At 40.7% G+C, this 15,690-nt stretch overlaps 1 protein-coding gene across 1 annotated transcript in view; it reads left to right on the forward strand.

The window, feature by feature from the left end:
- Positions 1-14,103, forward strand: part of LOC146327405 (alpha-2-macroglobulin-like) — a 42,516-nt gene extending 28,413 nt beyond the window's left edge. The window contains exons 19-34 of the mRNA XM_084716827.1: positions 1,548-1,674; positions 1,989-2,110; positions 2,761-2,812; positions 3,009-3,092; positions 3,999-4,175; positions 5,650-5,725; positions 5,894-6,050; positions 6,308-6,382; positions 8,450-8,612; positions 8,702-8,889; positions 9,923-10,135; positions 10,283-10,410; positions 13,301-13,391; positions 13,481-13,549; positions 13,642-13,747; positions 13,915-14,103. Of these exons, the coding sequence (XP_084572953.1) occupies positions 1,548-1,674; positions 1,989-2,110; positions 2,761-2,812; positions 3,009-3,092; positions 3,999-4,175; positions 5,650-5,725; positions 5,894-6,050; positions 6,308-6,382; positions 8,450-8,612; positions 8,702-8,889; positions 9,923-10,135; positions 10,283-10,410; positions 13,301-13,391; positions 13,481-13,549; positions 13,642-13,747; positions 13,915-13,991 (1,905 nt within the window). The 3' untranslated portion in view covers positions 13,992-14,103. The remainder of the gene's footprint in view (positions 1-1,547; positions 1,675-1,988; positions 2,111-2,760; positions 2,813-3,008; positions 3,093-3,998; positions 4,176-5,649; positions 5,726-5,893; positions 6,051-6,307; positions 6,383-8,449; positions 8,613-8,701; positions 8,890-9,922; positions 10,136-10,282; positions 10,411-13,300; positions 13,392-13,480; positions 13,550-13,641; positions 13,748-13,914) is intronic.
- Positions 14,104-15,690: the final 1,587 nt, after the last annotated feature.

The following is a 15,690-nucleotide window of genomic DNA, read 5'->3' on the forward strand; positions in this document are numbered from 1 at the left end:
TTGGGACAGACCTGAAATATGGCTCAGTGGCGTGCTGTAGCCATAGTCCCCCAACACTATGTAAGCCCCAAGAACGACCACGCCCCCCCCTCCCGAACAGTCACTCATGAACAAACCTTCAGCAACTCTCCGTCAAATCAGTCCAGCAGTTCACTTCAGTTCACTTCAGCTCCAACAACCTGACACAGAAGGGAAAAAAAGCCCATCCTGTCACTGTCCTCTGTCACAATATGTCACCGTCCTCTGGCTCTGGTGGCTCAAACATGTCTGGACATGTCCAGATAATAATGCAGCCCATATTTTATTTGAAACGAGAAAATAACATTTATTTATTATGAGTATTTATTACACTGGTAATAAATATAAGATGATAATACTTGCTTTATTTGATATGACAGTCAGCTGTTGACTGTATGCAGAGTTGACACAGCGAGAGTACTCAGCTACTTCAGTATATCTGACACTGAATCATAATTCAAGTTTTTTTCTGCTGTATATGTATCTCAATTATAGACTGGATTTACAGTGCTTCTCAGAATGCACAGATTTGATTGACTGAGTAGCAGTGATCAATAAATTGATTGACTGAGTTACAACAAAGGTAGGAATAGCCAGACAAACCTACAACCACTAAATAAAACTTAATATCAGGGTAAATAGTTTCACTATATTTTATATTACGGTAATCCAAAAGTAACAGAAAGTAATCACGTTACATTACTTGACTCAGATTAGGTTACTAACTACAGTTAAGGTATTTTAGGTATTTACTAACTGTATCTGAATACATTTTTAAAGTAACCCAACCCTGTTTTATATTTAATACGTGGTTTATGTTGTAAATCAGTCGGTAAGGTTTTGTCCATAATTTTTCTGTTACGGGTCCGGATAGGATGGTGTCTGGGTCTCTACGATAGTGATGAAGAGGGGGCAGTTTAACGAAGGGAATGTATTTGGGTCATTTTACTAATGAGGGGGATGACATCTTACCTTGTGAGATACCGCAAGATCATGCAAGAATCCATCTTGCCAGGCTTTAAGTTATCCGTTTGTCTCCACACCAAAAGTGGTGCAGCCAAACAGCATCTTAGAAGGGACTGCTGGCAGCTGTGGTCCATGGAAACGACTCGTCTCAAACAATGGCAACTCCAACAAGGGTTAGCACAGATACTTCAGTAGCACCACATATCATAATGTGAAAGTTTTTCTTCATCGAAAGAAGAACAAAGAATGGCACTTAAGGCTCTTCTCAATTGAAAAGATGTTTTCGCTCCTCTTGGCAAGAGTTTGATCTGATTGGTTGAAGTTAACTCATGGTAGACAAAAAAACTCTTGGCAGCTGATTGGATGAACCATCTGTCTATCATGACACATGGTTCACCCAGTCAGCTGCCAAGTGTTTTTTTTAAGTGCTTGCCCTTCTCCAAAGAGTCCAAACCATCTGGCATGTCAGGTTACATGACATCCCTCCTCAAATCACTGACTGTCTGTATGAGTGTCAATATGTTTTTGTAACTTTTAAAAGTGAGATTGTGTTTCTTGAACAGGTCACTGTGACTGCAGCCCCGTCCTTAGATTACACCCTCACCCCTCTCTCTGGTGACCAGTACACATCCTGTCTCTGTGCCAACGATCGTAAAACCCTCAGATGGACCATGACCCCCGCTGTCTTAGGTAAAGGTTGATTGTTGTGTCCAGAATTTTGTCAACCCTGTCAGACATTCTTGAAATTAATTTGACTTTATGATAAATTCAAAAGTTGATTGAACCACCTTGATATTGTACTGCACTGTACAGCAACTGCAGCTGTGTATTCACAAGAATCTGGCAATACATTATGTATCATGATATAGGGGTCACAATTCAGAGTGTTTCAATATTATAAGCAAGGTGACATATTGTGATTTTTTTACAAATCTAAGTTTAGGGAATCTGTCATAGTATAAAGAACACACCACCATATCAGTATCAGTTTGTGATCTTTTCAGGTGTTGTGAATGTGACTGTGACTGCTGAGGCTGTGGCGTCCCATGTGTCATGTGACAATGAGATTGTGAGCGTACCAGAGAGGGGTCGAATTGATGTGGTCACACGGCCGCTCATAGTAAAGGTGAGCACCTGAAGGCAAAATGACAAAAGTTTAACCCATAACTAATAACCCTACATTTGATGGGTTTAACAGCCATACGTGGGATTTTCTTTTCCTCCTGTTGTCTCAACAAGACAAGTTAATGTTGTTATCTCGAGAGCACAGAGTTCATTATCTTGAGACAAAATAATTGACCCTTGAAGTCAAGTTTTATTATCTCAAGATAATGAAATGATTAACTCGTGTTTTCAGTATAACGGAAGAAGAAATAAATTTAAACACATCTGTTCTTGGCCTCCGTAGAAACAAGCTTTTGTTTTCTCATGATAACAGATTGATTATCTCTTTATTTTAAGATTTTAAGTTTTGTTTTCTCAAAACCATGAAATAAATTAATCTGTTAGCTTGAGAAGGCAAGCTTTTTCTTGAGACAACAAAACAATTAACGTGATCTCAAGATAGCAGCATTAAAAAAAATCACTGCAAGTAAGGTCGTTCTCGACTTCGATGAAAGGACAAGCTTTGACAAGCTTTGTTATCTCGAGACAGCAAAATGATTAAGTCATGATTTTGAAATAACTGCATTAAGAAAATAATTGCAAGTGTGACACATTCTTGGCTTTCCTAGAACTGCACACATGCAAGTTAAATGACCTTTCACCTCCTTTCAGGCTGAGGGAACTGAGGTGACAAAAACTTCCAACTGGTTGCTCTGTCCAAAAGGTCAGTATGGTTTGACCCAGGAGACTTTATGTTAAGGTCCATGTGATGCTGCACTGAACATCCATCCGGTCAGTCGGGTCGGGTGGGTCTGGTTATGTTTCCTTGTAGACATTGTGTTTTTCTGACTTCTGTAATAATGTAGTTGTTTCTGTACCAGTATTCATACATGTGTCGTTGTGTTTATTTCTGTACCCAGGGGAGGCTTTGACAGAGGAATTAGAGCTACAACTCCCTGAGAATGTGATTGATGGATCTGCCCGTGCTTCAGTATCAGTGCTGGGTAATCAGATTACTGTTTCTTTTTTAACTGTAGCACTGTATCACTGTTTTTAACAGCTGTATACATCTGCCCTTGTATAGATGTGTTATGATAGCTGTCAGTGTTGGATGGTCTGGCTCAGTTCAGACTGTAAAACATGAACAAATACATACAGAGAATGAATGACATAGAACAGTTGGAGTTAATAAATTTAGTGGACTTTGATTGATGTATAGACTCTATCCAGCATATTAGGCAATATCAGTGGTGTTTTATGATACTGATATCAGTATCTGAACAACCCTAAACCAAAACAGTTACTGGAAGGACAACTGGTTTCATTCCCCCTGAAGCCTCACAGGAAAATGTAACCATGTTGGGAGATGGTTGTGCATATTGTAGTCAATTCACTTCATATGATTATTGACTAAATGCATGCCATGAGTCTATAGAGTAATTGATTACATTCTAGACAATTCATGTCAACTCATTTCCTTCTGTAAATCAATGTGTTTTTGCAGATAAGTTAAACAAAGTAAACATTTAAATCATTAAACTTCTGAACTTCTATTCTGTTGAGATTGTGAACATGAGAGATACATTAAATGAGCCCTGTGGAGTTTTCCTCCATAGCTCCACTAGAGGTCTAAAGGTCCACAGGTTACCTTTAAAAACAGTCCAAGTCCAAAATGTCCTGTCCAACATGTATTTAACACATTAAAGAAACATTGGTAAAGTAAATCAAAATCAAATATGTAAAGTCTGTGTACTTATCTTTTCAATATCTTATTTTCATTTTATTCTCAGAGGATAACATAATTAAGATAACACATTTTTCCGGCCTCAGCAGTGAGCACATTTGTCTCCTAAATCTATACAAAGTTTAAAGGTTGGGTTGCTCACACATATTAACATGTTTTTGTGCAGGTGACATCCTGGGCCGAGCCCTGAAGAACCTGGATGGACTGCTGAAGATGCCATATGGATGTGGGGAGCAGAACATGGTGCTGCTGGCTCCTAATATCTACATCCTCCAGTACCTGAAAGACACCCAGCAGCTGACCACAGCTATCATGGAAAAAGCTACCAACTTCCTGTCCAGTGGTGAGTCTCTGTTAATGTTGTCTTACAGCCAAGACAAAAACTAAAAAACAAACTTCTTATTCCAATAGATGGATTACCACCATGGGGCAGTCAGGTTTATGCTATGGCTGCCACCTTGTGGTCGACTGGTTCTTTGTTAAACTCTTTTCTGACCAGATTCTCTTTGGTCTATCCATTATTGTCAGGGGGATGGGCCATCTGCAGGCCTGATGTATTTTATTTTTGAGTTAGAGGCTTTCTGAGGACTGGCTCTAAACTAACTGACACCATGTCAGAGAAGCAGCACAGCTGTCTACACTGGCTGCCAGCCTCAGAGTACAGAAGAGCTGAGAGGATGAAAAGTTTACTTTTGATGACAAAATGTGTGTGGATTTTACTCCGTCAGACTGCTGCTGGTAACGATTCAAACTCAATGATGGATAAATACCAGCTGTTGCTGGTTGCTTTATTAAGCAGCAGCATGTTGCTAATGTGGCTCAATGACAGTAAATAAAAATGGACAACACCTCTCTACTAGGCTTGGGTGATATTCATTTTTTCATACCTTCCTACCCTCCTGACATTTTACCAGGGTACACGGTATTAAATGGTATTTGTGTAAACTTGAGTAAAACACCTCAACTACACTGTCCTCCACTGTACTTGATACTCCCAACAATGTAAGCAGAGCTGATCGTCATAGAGATACTGTTCCCACACCTGGGAAATGATTCACGTACATGCAAGAGCTCCACTTCAGTGTTGAGAAGTCGCAGCCTTTATTCACTGTCAAATGAATTCCAAACTGTAAATTTCCAGTGCTGTCATACATACATACGTACATATTCTACCAGAATGACAACGTCACTGCTCACATTTCACTCCGCTCAGCGCACATTCACTGTAACTGTCATCAGTAATTATTCTACCACTTACCCTCTGTGAGGCTCGCTAAAGTTACACACTCAAGATGAAACACTAGTCTGACCAGTCAGCAGTCTGCATGTCTGTTAGGTTCCTGCTTTAGGTTCTTTAATGTTAGTGTAACATTATGTCTTATTGCTTATTGCTTGCGTTTTATTTGTGTATTATTTATTCTGAATGTGGTTGGCAATACTGTATTTTGTTATGGTTATGCCAATAAAGCAATAAAAAATGTTTTTATATCATCAAATTACTAATTAAAATTCAACTTTCATTAGCATCTATTTAAGCTGCAGGTAGAGTCACTCAGTGCACTGTGTCTGATTTAATTAATCTGCAGAAAACATGCAGTTTTTATTCTTATCGACCAGTCGACTGATTGAAGAGTGGGTAGAATCTTAGTCGACCAAGATTATCTTTGGTTGACTCCAGCCATAAGATTTACCAATATAATGTATAGATTTGATGGTTGTGTAAGCAGTTTTAATGTAAAAATAAATAAATAAATGCTGTCTTTCACCAAATTCTTTTACTATTAATCTTTTATTTGCATGTCATCATTATTATACAGGCTACCAGAGGCAGCTGAACTACAAGCACAATGATGGTGCTTACAGCACCTTTGGAACAGGAGAGGGGAACACCTGGTGAGAACATTACTGAATCACAGGGATGTCTATCTGTAGACACACTCAAAGAACAACACATTAAACACTGAAGTGCAGTGCTGATGACGTGGATTCTGGTTATGATTAGTGTATCATGGTGACTGATGACACAGACACATCTGATCCTGTTTAACTCATTAACTACAGGTTGACGGCTTTTGTGCTGAGATCCTTTGTCAAAGCACAGTCTTTCGTCTACATTGACCCAGCAAAGATTGAACAGTCCAGGACTTGGTTGAAGAGAAAACAACGAGATACAGGCTGTTTTGAACTGTCTGGAAAACTCTTTAACAACAGAATGAAGGTAATCTGAAAGTCTTTCTAAAAATGATTGTTTGTCACATCATCACCGCCTCACCAGTAGTTTATTTGTCTTTTGTGTGCTTTAGGATTGACTGATCATGTTTTCAAATGGATCCAGAAACCAAAGCAAATTTCATGAGGCTCCAGATTAGTGTTGATAATCAGTGAGAGCAGTGGTTTCAGTCCTAAGATTCTGTGCCATCCTGGATCTTGGAGATAGTCATGCTTTTAATTCCTCCTGATGCTTCCTGTCTACAGGGTGGTGTCTCAGATGAAGTGGCTCTCAGTGCTTACATCACTGCTGCCTTCTTGGAGATGAACATGTCCGTAACTGTAAGTAAATAAAAACTCTGTTTTCTCTTTCACTGAGATCAGTGTTGCAGAAGTTAAAAGTAATTAGTTACTTGGGTAAGTTACTTTTGAATGTTTGCAGCAATTCTCTTATTTAGGCACACATAGCTATATCATTTTGGAGACAGTCAAATTTTCAATCTTTCACTGATAGGAGTTATTCATACTCCTGACCACTAGAGGGCAGCAGAACTAGCATTCCCACATGTAAGATACACTTAGATTACTGATGGTTTAAACAGTAGAATCTAGTGGTATAAGACCGTAGATGGTGCTGGATGTTCTCCTTCACCAAGCGTTGCTACAGTAGTTAATGATATGATGAACGGTTTATGTTACACTGTTATGAAAAATGAGCTCACATTGCCTAAGCTGTCTGACACCACCGTGAGGTCAGGTGATGTTAGATAATAGATCCTGGAATAGGCTGCATCTGAAGTGGTACATAGTGACCACCAAAAGTGTGTTTGTAACGTGTTTGTAACTTGTGCTCTCAACACTGGATAAACAGGTTTAGATTTTTTTTGTTTTACAAGTGTGCGAGTTGTTTGCTTCTGTTTCAACAAACAGCTGAAATGTTAACTGATGAGAAGTCAAAGAGGAATCATCATGTCTGAGTGGAGACTGAAATCTGGAAAAATGCAACAGATTCTTGACACTCTTGTGTTACAAACTATAAATATCAGTCCAGTTTTCCTTCACTTTGTCTCTTTAATTACTTACTTAGTCTGTCTTCTCAGTCTGCAAGTATTCGTTCTTGTCCTTTTGAACACACACACACAACTGAAAGAAATGCGCAAACAACAAACGTAATAAACTGTAGTTAGTATCAAGATGGAAATAAGCACAAAAAATATTTATATGGTAAATAAATCCAGTTCTACCCTAATTAGACACCCTGCACCTCACAGTCTGGATGGTCCTTTTCCTCTTTAGGACAGACGACACAACATCCATGATTTCAGAAAACAGTTTGAAATGTGGACTCGTCAGAGCACACTTTTCCTTTTTTCGTCAGTCCATCTCAGATGAGCTCAGGTCCAGAGAAGTCTGCAGTGTTTCTGGATGTTGTTGATTTATGTCTTTCTCTTTGCATGGTAGATTCTTAACTTCCATTTGCAGATGCAGCAACAAACTGTGTTTACTGACAGTTGAAAACAGTTTTCCAAAGTGTTCCTGAGCCCATGTTTTATCGTTTATACAATGATGTGGGTTTGTAATGCAGTTTTTAATGCAGTGCTGCCTGAGGGGTCAAAGGTCACAGACATTCAGTGTTGATTCTCATTCTTACTTTTTATGTGCAGAGATTTCTCTGGATTCTCTGACTCTCTTAATTATGGATTGTAAATGGTGAAATCTCTAAATTCCTGCTGTTTTGTCTTGAGAAACATTGTTCTTAAACAGTTGGACTATTTGCTCACGCAGTTTTCCACAGCGTTGAACTTCACCCCATCCATGCTTGTGAGCGAGGAGGATTTGAGGATGTCCCTTTAATACCCAATCTGTCACCTGTTCCCAATTAACCCGTTTACCTGTGGAATGTTCCAAACGGGAGTTTTTGGAGCATTCCAAATCTTTTCCAGTCTTTAGTTGCTCCTGTCCCAACTTTTTTGGAACGTGTTGCAGGCATCAAATTCAGAATGAGAGTATTTGAACATGTCTCGTCTTTGTACTTTTTTCACATTTTAAAGAGCATCCCAACTTTTTTTGGAATTGGCATTGTATTTGGACTTCAGGGATAAGTAGGAAAAAAGACTAACTTTAGAGAAGTATAGTGTATTTTGGGTTTAATGATAATAATGTTTCTATTTTTTGTGTATGTCTAATTGGTATAACTTTTTTTTTTTTATTAATAAAGAACATGTTACGTCTTCTTAGTGTTCTGTAAGATAAAGTGTAGCCATTATTTCTACATGGTCCCTGATTAAATTTACATCATAACAGGACAGAGCAATGAAGTGTCTGTTAGCATTTATTGAAAAAAAAAAATCCTGTTAATTGTTAGAGATTATCAAACCTCTTTTTATCTTGTTTTTTCTTCTTTTACAGCATCATGTACTGAGAAGGAGCTTGTCTTGTCTCAGGGAGTCCATCAGTGACCTCAGCAACACCTACACTACAGCTCTGCTGGCATATGTCTTCACCCTGGCTGGAGACATGGAGACCCGTGCTCACCTTCTGCAGCATCTGGACACAGTTGCCATACAACAAGGTGAGTTGTCCTCCTGAAACAAATCATTTTCTGCTTCATTACTGCTGCGGTAGCTTACCTTGTGCCTGTGTATGGATGGATGTTTGTAGGAGGTTTCCTCCACTGGTCTCAGACAGCAACAGAAACATCAGCCTCTCTGTCTGTGGAGATCAGCTCCTACGTGCTGCTGGCCAAACTCAGTGCTTCTCCTACAGCTGAAGACGTGGCCTACGCCATCCGCATTGTCAGATGGCTCACAGGGCAGCAGAACCAATATGGAGGCTTCTCGTCTACACAGGTACGACCCAAACAGCTGGAGCTGAGCAAGAGCAGCTGCACAGTCGACAGTTTTACTGTCATTATTAGAGTTCAGACCCTGAGCCTCTGTGGCAATTACATACATGCCTCAGTGGTGGTTTCTTGTTAGACAGATGTTATTTGCACCTGGAGCAGAACAGCTAATGTGGCTATTTAGATCTGGGTGTACATAGCGTTGCATGGCAGAGACAAGCACCCAGGTGTTTATAGCCAACAATGTAATTTGCTTTCAGGGTTTAAATAGCCAGTGTGCAAATAGTCACTCTATTATGATCATTACTGGAGGAGATCATGTGATGGTGTCTGCATGTGTGAGTTGGAGCTGAACCAGCAGAACTGTCTGTTCTGTCCACAGCTGAAGTCATGTACCACTGACCCATCAGCTTTGTATTTTTCTGCTCTTTTATCCATTAGAGTTCTTTTTTAACTTCTTCTTCCTTGCTGTGGTGGCTCTAGAACAGTTTTTCTTGGGGGCCAGGCTGGGGCCAGTTGTAATAATGCACCAAAACCAACTTAAAATAGCATGATTCAGGGCTCAACAGTAAGTATTGCCTGCTTGTCTGGGGCACTTAAAATGCCATTTTAAGCTAGTAAATCTGGCAGTTCACTTGCCTGACTGGGCAAGTGGTAAAAAAGAGTTAAACTATTAAACTATTTTGATAATCAAATAATTGTTAAAATTATTTTTCCAGCAAAGTTACATAAAATGCTACTTTCAGACTATTTTCCGCTTTTCTTAGTAGATTTCTGACCTGTAAAAAATAATGTTATTACTGTAAAACTTTAGGAACAGTTTTCTCAGAACCAATATTTGTTGAATTTCAGTTGATCCCTGAAGATGATTACAACCATTAAACATGAGTTACTGGAAATGAATTATGCTGTAGGTATAAACACAATCTACATGTAAATATATCTGGTGTAACTGAGGTCCCAACGTGTGTGTGTGTGTGTGTGTGTGTGTGTGTGTGTGTGTGTGTGTGTGTGTGTGTGTGTGTGTGTGTGTGTTGTAGGACACAGTGGTGGCTCTTCAGGCTCTGGCTCTCTACTCCACTGTGGTGTTCAGTCCAGAGGGGTCAGTCTCAGTGAGCGTCCAGTCTCCCAGTGACCAGCTATTATTTGATGTGAACCAGAGCAACAAACTGCTCTACCAGGAGGAGGCGCTGAAGGACGTGACAGGAAAGCACAGCCTGGAGGTGAAGGGCTCTGCATGTGCTTCAGTACAGGTCAGTGGACCCTGTGTCTCTCTACGTTTCTAACTGTACACATACATACTGTATAACACTACTGAGGTGATCTTAGGCTCAGGTCATCACATGTGAAATTCTGCTTTAAATTCTCAAATTACACACTTCCTGTTCACTGTTTTTCAGATTTCTCTTCACTATAACATCCCGACTCCTTTTGATGTCACCACTCTCAGTGTGGAGGTCAAACCAAAGGCTGACTGCCAATCCCACCAATCCCAGAGACCTAAACTGACTCTGCAGCTGAAGTCCCTGTAAGTAATGTTTGAGTTCATAAGACACTATTTTCTTCCACATAATTATCTGTTTCCTGTAAAAACAAGCAGATAGGGTATTATTTTATGTTGCAGCTATCGCAGTCCGCTGACTCTTGCTGAACTGGGAGCTCCCAGTGACCACAGCCGGACCAAACACCCAGTACCAAACACAGCCTCCGAGGCAGACAGAGGTTTGATGCCACAAAATACAGTACAAAGCTGATTTCCTTGCTGGGTTTGCCTCCTGACACCTCCAGACTGAGTCAGCAAGCTGCACAGCTACCAGAGTAAATGGCTCTACTATGAGAAACTAACTAATTTAGGAACAAGTAAAGCTGTCTTTCCATTAGGAAGCTCTGTAAATCACCTCAGTACTGTATTCCCTGTTGGTCTCGGAGGCTGTGTTTTGTCCCTGTCCAGCTGTTCATTGAGAGGCTGCTGAGCCTGGTTCCAGCTAAGTTAGCAGGAACTCTGTAATTCACCTAGAGCTGAAGTTGAGCAGCCAAAGAACATCAGAGGGAAAACAGGAAGTATTTTCTCCATGAAATCCAGTTTCACCCAAATCAGTGAATCAAGCCATCATGTTGTATTTTTGTACAATGATATTAATTATTGAGGCCCAACCCACTGTGTGCCTTATGTAGCTAGTTGTTGAAGCAGTCCATTATAAAGTGCCTCGCACATAATCTGCTGTCACAGATACCACTTTCCTCAAATTGAATAGTCAGTGGGTATTTAACCATAGTGTTTTGGGGAAGAGGTTTGAGGTGGTAAACACCCAAAGACAGATAGACCTTCCATGCTGTTGCTAGTTAACTCATGAATCTTAGCTCTGCGCCACTTAAAGTTGAAGATTGATTGTTGGGTGGATGTCATGATGTCACTCGTTTAAACTGGTTGGTCCAAGCCATTGATCAGGCATAACATTATGACCACCTGCCTAATATTGTGTTGGTCCCCCTTTAGCAGCCAAAACAGCCCTGACCAGTCGAGGCAGGGACTCCACTAGACCCCTGAAGGTGTGCTGTGTTATCTGGCACCAAGATCTTAGCAGCAGATCCTTTAAGTCCTGTAAGTTGTGAGATCGGACTTGTTTGTCCAGCACATCCCACAGGTCCTCCGTTGGATTGAAATCTGGGGAATTTGGAGGCCAAGTCAACACCTCAAACTCGTTGTTGTGCTCCTCAAACCATTCCTGAACCATTTTTGCTTTGTGGCACGGTGCTGAAAGAGGCCACAGCCTTCAGGGAATACGGTTTCCATGAAAGCGTGTACATGGTCTGCAACAATGCTTAAGTAGGTGGTACGTGTCAAAGTAACATCCACATGGATGGCAGGACCCAAGGTTTCCCAGCAGAAGATTGCCCAAAGCATCACACTGCCTCTGCTGGCTTGCCTTCTTCCCACAGTGCATCCTGGTGCCATGTGTTCTCCAGGTAAGTGATGCACCCGAATATCCACATGATGTAAAAGAAAATGTGATTCATCAGATCAGTCCACCTTCTTCCATTGCTCCATGGTCCAGTTGTGATGCTCATGTGTCCATTGTTGGTGCTGTCGGCAGTGCACAGGGGTCAGCATGAACACCCTATCTGGTCTGCAGCTGTGCAGCTCCATAGAATACACACTGCATTGCAGTTTGTTGTGTGACACCTTTCTATCAGAACCAGTATTAACTTCTTCAGTAATTTGAGCAACAGTAGCTTGTCTGTTGGATCAGACAACACGGGCCAGCCTTCACTCCCCACATGTATCAATGAGCCTTGGTTGCCCATGACCCTGTTGTCGGTTCACCACTGTTCCTTCCTTGGACCACTTTTGATAGATACTGACCACTGCAGACCAGGAACACCCCACAAGAGCTGCAGTTTTGGAGATGTTCTGACCCAGTCGTCCAGCCGTCACAATTTGGCCCTTGTCAAACTTGCTCAAATCCTTATGCTTGCCCATTTTTCCTGCTTTCAACAACTTTGAGGACAAAATGTTCACTTGCTGCCTAATATATCCCACCCACTAACAGGTGCCACGATGAAGAGATAATCAGTGTTACTCACTTCACCTGTCAGTGGTCATAATGTTATGCCTGATCAGTGTATAGAGCATTGCTGTCCCCTGGTGGCTGGCAGCCATATAGACCATAACAGTATTTCCTACAGTGTTACTGGTGTTTTTGTAGTACAGTGTTTCCCAATCCTGGTCCTCAGGGCCCACTGTCCTGCATATTTTAGATGTTTCTTTGCTCCAACACACCTGATTCAAATGATCAGGTTGTTATCAGGCTTCTGCAGAGGCTTGATGACGGGCTGATCATGTGAATCAGGTGTGTTGGAGCAGAGAAACATCTAAAACATGCAGGACAGTGGGCCCTGAGGACCAGGATTGGGAAACACTGTTGTAGTAGGTTGTTTTTTGTTCTGCTCATGATTGAGTTGGCTGGTTCAAGCCTACATAAGCACACATCATATTTTGTGTCAGTGAAAGAAAACATGATTAGATTTTGATATAAGAACATAAAGACATGGATTTTGTATTTTTTGGCACATATTGTTAAATAGGTGCATAATATGACTGGGGATGTAATCTAAAAGGGTTAAAGGGCAAATTTTAATTCATCTCAACTTGTCAGCAGCTGTTGTTGTTATTAGCATGTTGTTAACCCACTACTGGAAATCCTTAAATGCCTTGGGTTGAGTCTGTCGACCAATCAGAGGCTGTGTTCCTGACTTGTGTGTGACAGTTATGATCCTTTGGTGTATTAATAGATTGATGCACTGATCTCAACATGAGATTGACCCTTCAAAATAAAATTTACAGTGACGATAGTCGTGAACTTAGCCCTGCAGTAGGCATCTTTGTGCAGCACCATATTTATATGATTCCATTACAGATACAGTGGAAATGAGAACAGTACAAACATGGTGATCCTGGATATCAAAATGCTCTCTGGATTTTCCCCAGATGAAGAGTCTTTGAAGAAGGTGAGTTATGAACACATTTCAGCATTATTCTTGTTGGTTGTTGATGTCATGACGATGGGATAACACAGCCGAATATCGTCTCCTCACAGCTCAAAACGACCCGTCTGGTGGATCGAGTTGAACAAAAGGAAGATCATGTTCTCGTGTACATACAGGAGGTGAGTTTAATTCACAGTGAAGAACAAAAGACGATGCTCTCCAGATTTGTTACTGATCGATTGTTACTGATCATCTGTTTTCCCTCCAACAGTTAATGAAGGACGTACCCAACGACTACAGCTTAGAGCTCATTCAGGAGCTGCCAGTGCAGAACCTGAAGCCAGCTGTGGTCAAGATCTATGACTACTACCAGCCAAGTAAAAAAGATTCTTCATCTTAGCATCCATTCATTATCTAAAGAAACTTATCCTTTGCAAGTTTCAAGGTGTCTAGTCTATCCTAGTTAACATTGAGTGAGAAATGAGGTACACCCTGGACAGACTGGCTGACAAACTGTTGATCTCATTCTCCTGTTTCCTCTCAGGTGACCAGGCTGAGACAGAATACATATACCCTTGTGCTGCAGCCAACAGTCTGCAACTACAGGAGGTCACTCAGTAATGTAGATCCCCACCAGGCAACAGATGGTGAAGCACCTACTGCAGTCACACCATGACTCCCAGATTCAACCAACAGAGATTTCCAAAGTTTGAAATAAAGTGTATTTGTCTTGTATAGTCTCAGTTTTCTTTAAGATGTACAGAATGATGTAATGGTATTGTAATTGATTGTCCTCGGTTCACTTAACTGTTTAAACTTAATAAGAATGAGAAATGGGACAGGTCCAAACATCCAATTCAAACATTATTATTCAGTGTTTAGCTCAACCATCTTGGGTGGAAAAAGGGAAAAATACACCACAAAATTACAAGGATACAAGCCAGTTTATTTATCCTTTACAGCAAGGTTGTGAAATGAGATTTTGATGTACTTCCTTCTTTGATTGATTAGTTGGAATTGGTTGAAGAGATAAATATTGAACATTTCACAGTGCTGAGGATGAATGAAACAGTCTCACAGTGTGAGAGAAGAAGCTGCTCTACAGTCTGGAGGTACAGCTGCAGATACTTCTGTATCTTTAGTAGAAGGGTACAAATGATGTTCTGGGCCATTTTAATGACCAGCTGTAGAGTCCTTCTGTCCTGGGACATGCACATCCCAGGGCAGTTTGTGAAGTTTCCAGTTGATGCTTTCACTTGACCCTTTGCTAAGCCCTGCCCTCCTTAGTTTCTGTTGCTGTGTCTGCCAAACCTTCCATTCTTGCACTGCATTTATGCAGCTTACAGTGAAAACTGTGGCAGATATAACACTGAAAAATGTTTTAACAATGTTTATTTCTTTTTAAGAAAGAACAGTAACATAATTACAAGACATACCTCACAAAAACTTTATATCAAAAGTAAAGTAACAGATGCATAAAAATGACTACACAACTAATAAGAACAGTCGTATATTATAGTAATAATGGTATCAATAATAAAGAATATTTACAAAAAAGAGAAAAATAAAATATAAAAATAATATATGAATAGGACAGAAAAAACATTATCCCAGACAATGCTCCCAGTCATATCAGTCTAAGAAGTATCTTATTATCAAAAAACAAAAAAGCGCTTTCTTTATTGAAAGTTAGGCTTCTTTTCTGGCAGAGAGCAAAGGGTAGAAAAGGTCTCTCATGGATCTATCATTGATTCCCATTGTCATTATTTTGTAGTGTATCTGACACATTAACATTAACCAGTAGTTAACCAGTAGTTGGATAAAAGGCCCAAATTTTTTCGAGGGTTTCACCTTTCCTTTAAAGAATATAAGTTACTCATTTTCTCCAATCAATCTAAGACATCAGAGCCAGCCACCTTACCGGCATTCATGGCATCTGTCACAGCTCCATTCCCCCAGTTTCCCTCCTGTCCCTCTGCCCCAGTAAATTTCCACTCTCCCTGCCTCTCCTCCACTCTACCTGTCAGCCACTCCCACCTCATCAGCTCAACTCCACTCACCTGCTGGCACAGCTGCAGCTCATCCACAATCAGCCCTGCTCATAAGCCTCTCCTGCACTCACTCTTTGCCAGATTGTTCCTCAGCATTCATGCTAGACTCTCCTTCCTTAGATTCCTTATCTGCCTGACCTCCTGTTGCCAAACTTGTCTGTCTCTGACCTGCTTGCATCACCTGTCTCCCGGTAAACTCACCAGCCTTCTGTCCCTGACCACGACTTCTGCCTCAGCATCTCTGGTTTCTGTCTGTTCACCTGGTCCCG

This window comes from Lutjanus erythropterus, chromosome 4 (genome assembly GCF_056507025.1).
Source record: "Lutjanus erythropterus isolate fLutEry1 chromosome 4, fLutEry1.hap2, whole genome shotgun sequence".
In the NCBI taxonomy this organism is placed as follows: domain Eukaryota; kingdom Metazoa; phylum Chordata; class Actinopteri; order Lutjaniformes; family Lutjanidae; genus Lutjanus; species Lutjanus erythropterus.